At 43.2% G+C, this 6610-nt stretch overlaps 2 protein-coding genes across 2 annotated transcripts; one reads left to right on the forward strand and one right to left on the reverse strand.

The window, feature by feature from the left end:
- Window positions 1–1243: 1243 nt before the first annotated feature.
- LOC306710295 (uncharacterized protein) lies at window positions 1244–3282 on the reverse strand. Its single transcript, XM_079178735.1, has 5 exons — window positions 2731–3282; window positions 2316–2641; window positions 1949–2199; window positions 1637–1862; window positions 1244–1552 (listed from the first exon to the last, which is right to left on the reverse strand). The coding sequence occupies exons 1-2, from the start codon at window positions 2765–2767 to the stop codon at window positions 2367–2369; spliced, it is 312 nt and encodes a 103-aa protein (XP_079034861.1). The 5' UTR covers window positions 2768–3282; the 3' UTR covers window positions 1244–1552; window positions 1637–1862; window positions 1949–2199; window positions 2316–2366.
- A 121-nt stretch (window positions 3283–3403) lies between these two features.
- On the forward strand, window positions 3404–5677 carry mplkip (M-phase specific PLK1 interacting protein). The gene is made up of 2 exons (XM_079178734.1): window positions 3404–4693; window positions 5113–5677. Exons 1-2 carry the CDS (start codon window positions 4307–4309, stop codon window positions 5215–5217), a joined length of 492 nt encoding a protein of 163 aa, XP_079034860.1. The 5' UTR covers window positions 3404–4306; the 3' UTR covers window positions 5218–5677.
- Window positions 5678–6610: the final 933 nt, after the last annotated feature.

Here is a 6610-nt window from a genome sequence, read left to right on the forward strand (position 1 = left end):
GTTCCAATGAAATCATTTCATGTGTTCTTCATGAGAACATTCTCATGTTCTCTGTTAACAAAGTTTCTAATTGTTTGTTTTTCACTATTTGACCTGTGTATGTGTATGTGTGTATATATATATATATATATATATATATATATATATATATATATATATATATATATATATATATATATATATATATATATATATGGACTCAATGTATGAGCAGCGCTGCCAGAAAAGAGCAGAGGGAATCATCAGAGACTCACTCCACCCAGCTCACTCTCTGCTCAGACAATCACTGCACCTATAACTTGAGGCACAGCAGAGCGGACAGCATCATCTATGTTACAACCTGGCTCAAAGGCTGCAACATAAAGGAGACAGGACGAGTAATAAAACTAATAAGTAGACATTTATTTAACGAACAAATAAACAAACCAAACTAAACAAACAATCTATCAAATGAAGCGGCAGCTGTGTCAGCCTAGACAAGTCGGAGAGGAGAGGAGCACAGCCAAAGAGGAGGAGCTGGGGCCTTTATACCTGGCACTCCCACCAGGCTCAGGTGTGTGTTGGCAGCTGATTAGCAACAACCTGAAAGACAAACAGGACATAGACCCCTAGTGGAAGGGAGGAGTCGTCACATCACCCACAGAACACGTTTTTTCAACAGCTTCTTCCCTGCCACAGTCAGAATGATGGCAAAATAAAAAGGCTGAAACATGTGTAAACAATAATCCACTTTACCTCACCTAACATGTGCAATATTATTATCTATGAAAAAGTGCAATATTCTTATCTGTGCAATATCCCCAAATATAACCTTCTTCCACCTCTCATAATGTGCAATATTCCCATACACAGGTACTCATTCTCCATATTATGTATAGTGTTTTTATATTTATATGTATATTTATATGTATAGTGTTTTTATATTTGTATATCCTTCTTCTTATTATAAAGTGTTTTTATCCTTACTTTTATCTTTACTATCTCCTAATTTTGAGTCAGAGAGCTCTGCACAAATAATTCCAATGTATCTGGACTGTTGGTCTATGTGCAAATGGCAAATAAAGAACCTTGAACCTTCAACCTTGATATATACTGTATATAAATATGTGTCTCATATTTCTATCCTAATGTGTAAAGCTCGTTTTTAAAATATATATAATCAGAAATAATAAAGCTTCCAAACAAAGTGCAGATTACAGACTTTTATTTATAAACAACAAATTAAATAAAAAAAACACTTTGAGAATAGGCCGTGGACCTGGACATTTGTGGTCCAGGAAGAGGAGGCTGACCGGCAGGGGCAGGAGCGCGGAAGACACCCGGGAGAATTGCTGGAGGAGGAGGAGGAAGGGGGGGGGGGGGAAGGCCACCCGATGAGGGTCCTGGTTGCTCATCGGGGACATTGAAGGGGAAGGGCTGTCCTTGTCCCACCTGAACAGAGGACAGCCCTTTAGCTGGAGGGAGAGGGTGGACGGCAACAGCTGCTGCGGGGACGACGCCAGTTGCCTGCAGCAGCACATCCCTCGCTTCGCTGTTCTGCCGCCGAGAGAACCTGGGAGACAAACGCAGATTGTTCAAATGATTAATCTCAGATTACAACCCATCAAAACTTTAAAGCTTCATGTTGAACCCTTACCACTGGGTCAGGGTCCTCTGATTCAGCTCAAAGAGCTGGATCTCCGTCTGAGCCATCAGCCTCCGGCTGGCCAGCACTGCCTCTCTGATGGCCACGTAGTCCTTGAGGACGAGGGACCACCGAGTCCTCGTGATCCCACAGACCCGCGTGGCCGCTGGGTGGAGCTGGCAGAGCTGGCTGCAAATGTTTGCAGTTTGCAGGGCTGGAGTTCGGTCCGAGAAGGCAGCTGAAAAAGTCACGGAGAGCAAAGTGTGGGTTAATATACAGCAGATATTTACAAGAGGATCTATTCATATTTGAAAAAAATCGTACCGTTGGAGACTCTCCTTGCCAGGACAGGAGGTGTTCTTCCCCTTCGCTGCCTTGAACCGCCCCTTAGGTTGCCTCTCCCCGTATCTGGGAGGGTAGACTACTCGCTGTTTGTCCTGCTCTGGCAAGAGCAGGATGAGACTGTCTACCCTACTGTCAGCAAGCCCCTGAAGGTTCCTTCCTTCCACCAGGGCCTGGGCCAGCTTCAGGACGTGCTGGTACCCAGGCTGGTCATCAGGACCCTGTATATTCTCCTGAGAAGAAACAAGAAAGGAAGAGGAGGAGAAACGGAGTCAGTAAGCAGAGAGCGATGCGCTGTGAAATATTCTATCGTCACTGTTATCATCATCGTTGTCAGTAGCGAACTTACCTCTGAGTCTGAGGAGGGCTGCTGGGGAACAGGGTCCTGAACCTCAGGGGCCTAAGGAGGGGCACCCTGGTCAGGGGCGGCCGGACCGGATGGCTCAGACGATGCGTCAGCTGGATCACCTGACCGGGCTGCTGCTGTGCTGGTGGATGGGGTATCGGGCACGAAGATGGTGGGGTCCTCCACATCTTCCACGATACCCTCATCCTCATCCTCCTCCTCGAGCGACTCGATGGCAGCAGCCTCGTCCGGAGTGTCAGGGTCCAAGCTGACGTCCTCAAGCACTCTGCCTGTCTGCTGGTACAGGTACTCTACCCCGATGAGCTCCCCTGTCATACAGCAAACACATTTGCATTTAGTAATTGCTCTTTTTACTCTTAGTTATGATGTTGAAATAAAGTGTTTTCACATCACATACCTGTGTACTCAGCAGGCTTGGTGAAGTCCTTAACCATCTGAAGACCAAGCACTCTTTGGCTCTTTCACCGTTAAATGCTTCTAACAAGCTCCGTTAACGTGAACGCACTACTGCTTTATATCTGTTCACTGACACTCTGCATTGTTATTCGGGGACTTGTTACTTGAAAAGACACCGTCACACGCAGTAAAACTGTGTTACACTCTGTGATGATTAAACTGTAAAAAAAATGAAAACACGACTGTAACGTTATGGTCTAGCAAGCTGATGTCCATTATTTATATAGCATACAGCGGTGCGTTAGCGAAGTTAGAGTCCAGCCTACAGCTGATAAAACGGTTCAAACAGCACCAACGTTAGCTGGTTAACACAAAGCACAGATAAAGAGTGCAACGTTATAACTTTAGGTATTAATATTAAAGTTTGACATAGTAGGAACTATAAAGCTCCGACTGTAATGTTACAGTCTAGTGAGCACCTGTCACTCAGATACGGGCAGTAAAGTCAGTGTGACCAATGTCCGACGTTTATACGAGCTTTACTGTATTTTACATTCACATCTAACACAAATTAACAAGCGCTATATCACTAAAATTGAATAAAATTGAAAGTATTGTACTTACGTGGTAATAGCCTGGACGTGTCAACTTGAACTGGGCGTTCGGTAGCGAGGATCCAACATGGCGGCTCCAGATTTAGAAATTGACACAACGCAGCCATCTGATTGGATGCCAAAACCTTGGATAGCCTGATTGGCTCCTGGAAATTGACACAGCGATTTGAGCTGTCTGATTGGCTCCTGAAAACTTGACACAAATTGAGAATTTGACACAGAGAAGAATGACTTTTATTTTGAAGGACGCCACCGGAAGTGTTTTCGTTGAGATTTCCGCTGACTTAATGACGTGAAAATGATCACGAACAAGAGGACCGATTTATTTATTTAGTTTTACTTTGATGCTCCAAACATGCCGTTAGTCTTTATCGGCGATGCCATTACTTTCTGTTAGTAACGTCATCGTGTTTTTGATTATATGTGATCATCCTGAATGTTCACAGTTTAGATTTAGTCCAGATCTCATCAGTCCGTTGTTCTCTATTGAGAGGAAACATGATCGTTATTGATCAGAAGCTCAAACCCCTCAGTCACTTATTGATCCCTAATTCATATCTTTCATATCAATAACTGATCTTCACAGGGTTCCGGACTAAAGAGGACTCAGAGGACCCCTCCAGAATGTCAGACTGGTTCTAGATGTGAACTCTTCAGGGTTTTAGTAGTCCGTCATGTTGAAACCTTCACGAGCTCTTATGATGTCACACTGACAGCACATGTTCTAAAGTAGAACCACACAGAGAACATCAACTCACTGCCCCCCATATACTCCAGTAACTATTCGTCTCAGTGTCAAATTCTCAACTGTGTGTCAACTTTGAGGAGCCAATCAGCCTCTCCAAGTTGTTATCATCCAATCAGATGGTTCGTTTGTGTCAACTGTGAAATCTGGAGCCGCCATCTTGGATTCTCTCTACCGAGCGCTCAGTTCAGTGTCTTTGTTATTTTCGAGCCGCTCCGATGTACCGAGCGCCAGTCAGACCTCAGCGGAGTCCCGGAGCTCCGCGGCCGACTGAACAGCACCCCTCCCCGGCCTCCTGCTGGGGCTTCCCTGGGGCTCGCTCCCCCTACGGAGGGTTTGCGCGGGGCGGCCCCGCTTACTCCCCGGACTCTCCGGTCCAGTCGCCTGGTTTTAACCGAGGATACAGGGACGGTTCTCCATCCGGGTTCGGTAGTGGACCCCGAGGGTTCGGAGACTCTCCATCCAGGTTCGGTAGTGGACCCCGGGGGTTTGGAGACTCTCCATCCGGGTTCGGTAGTGGACCCCGGGGGTTCGGAGGACAGAGGCGGCCCAGAGGTGGTTTCCGGTGGGGTCAGTCCTTCAGTCCCTCAGCTCACAACGACCGGGTAAAGTTTCATGAGATTTAACGAGAGAACCGAAGCACGTGTTTTATTTAAAAGTTATGAAAATCCTCGATGTATAAGTAAGACATATATATAACGTTATACATACTGAGAGGTTAAAGTTTTAAGATCAGAACTTAAACTACACCGTTTTGTATCGTATCCTTTAAACAACTGGATTTATTAAATTTTACACGACTATATTTGAACACTAGTTCTATATCTACTATTTCAATATTATAGTTAACTACTCATGTTTACTGAGTAGAGCTTGAAGTCATCTGAGTAGAGCTTGAAGGCATCATAACCTGTGTTAGTTAGCGGTTAGCGTTAGCTTTTAGCTAGCAGGACTTTACTGGAGAGACTCTGAGAGAAACCGATCATTGTGATGGTTATAATAATAAATGTGTCTTTGTTTTCAGGGTGAATCTTCAGTGGAGAAATATTTCAGTCCGTCGATGCTTCAGGATCCCTGGGAATCCCTTCAGCCGGCTGCAGACGCTCATTCAGACAGACAGATGTCCTGAAAGAAGACAACAAGAGACACTAAACTACAACAGGAAGCAACATAACAGCTACAGACAGACAACCCGACAGGAAACAACAAGAACAATACACTTCAGCTGGTTTCTAAAGAAGAAAAGAGACCAATCACAGGCTTGTTTCGTCAGTCATTCACACTCAAAAGTCCCTCCAGTCACCTGTCCAGGTGTTTGAGGACATGTTTCAACAGCTTCACTCAAAAATATCCAGCAGGTTTGGTGAAGTTTGGACAAACTGTCACTGATTTATGGACAGATTTGATCAGTTGATTGGTTCATTATTATATCCTGAGTTTTGTATTGATCAAAAAATCTGTTAATGATTTAGGATCTGATCTTAATTTGTAGTCCCGCTAGCTATTTGTGGTTTCAGGTTCTCTTATCTTGCAACTTTTGTGTCTTGTGTTTTTGGACATTAATAAAAGGGCCACCATGTGGTCAGTTTGACTAATAATTATTGGGAAATACTTTCACATAATTTCCAGTTATTGAGTTTCACGTTTCTAGCTTGTTACAGCTCACCGGAATTGTATTAAGGCACTAATATAGTTCTAATAAGGCTATGCGGTTAGACCCTTAATAATAACAAAAACTAGCACAAACTTAATTGGGTTTACAACAACATCTGTTTTAAATGCTGATGAGAGAAAATAACATCAGATCATTCACTTCACTAACCTTAACCACTCCCACACACATCAGAGTGCTTCTAGCGGAGAGGAAGGAAGAAGTAAACCATTCATCTGGTTTAAAGACTCACAGTTCATGTCAGCACTCTTTCTGTTAATCTGTCTGGTATTCTGAATAATTTCAGTTAATACTTACAAATAAATACATGTCCCTTTTGAGTTTGATGAACAAACAGTTCCAGGTAGTTAAAAGCTCACAGGTAAAGAGTGGCGTTCAGAAAAAAACGTAAGAAACCTGCTTTCACTTGCTTTCTGGACATTTTATAACAACTTCTTCAAATTAAGACATTTTAATTTATATTTATAAAAACCTGGTAGGCTGTCTTCATCTTCCAGAAAATACTAAAAATGGACTAATGGCATTTAGTTCATGACCAGTTCTTTCTTATTGTTTGTCATTCATATGATTTACTATGTGACAGTCTTTAGAGTCACATGACTCCAGTATGAATATGGGAGTCAGGACAAAGGTTCAGTTTATACTTGATCAGAACAACTTTGTCCAACCTCGTATGAAATCAAAGAGTTTCTATTTGAACTTCCACACTGGAAAATGAAATGAAAAGTTGGCTGTCATAGAGACTTGAATGTGAAGATTGTAGTTATGTATAAAATAAGTTTAGGAGACCGTTGTATCTTTGGCTAACTTTATTAGCTAACATTAGCATCACACTGAGACTGTGACTGAC

The sequence above is a fragment of the Pholis gunnellus genome (genome assembly GCF_910591455.1).
Source record: "Pholis gunnellus genome assembly, chromosome: 18".
Classification (NCBI taxonomy): domain Eukaryota; kingdom Metazoa; phylum Chordata; class Actinopteri; order Perciformes; family Pholidae; genus Pholis; species Pholis gunnellus.

Coding starts and splice junctions, on each gene's coding strand:
- LOC306710295 (XM_079178735.1), bottom strand. CDS start 2,767: ATGGTTAAGGACTTCACCAAGCCTGCTGAGTACACAG. Junction 2,642..2,730: donor CAAGCCTGCTGAGTACACAG/GTATGTGATGTG, acceptor GCTGTATGACAG/GGGAGCTCATCGGGGTAGAG.
- mplkip (XM_079178734.1), top strand. CDS start 4,307: ATGTACCGAGCGCCAGTCAGACCTCAGCGGAGTCCCGGAGCTCCGCGG. Junction 4,694..5,112: donor CCTCAGCTCACAACGACCGG/GTAAAGTTTCAT, acceptor CTTTGTTTTCAG/GGTGAATCTTCAGTGGAGAA.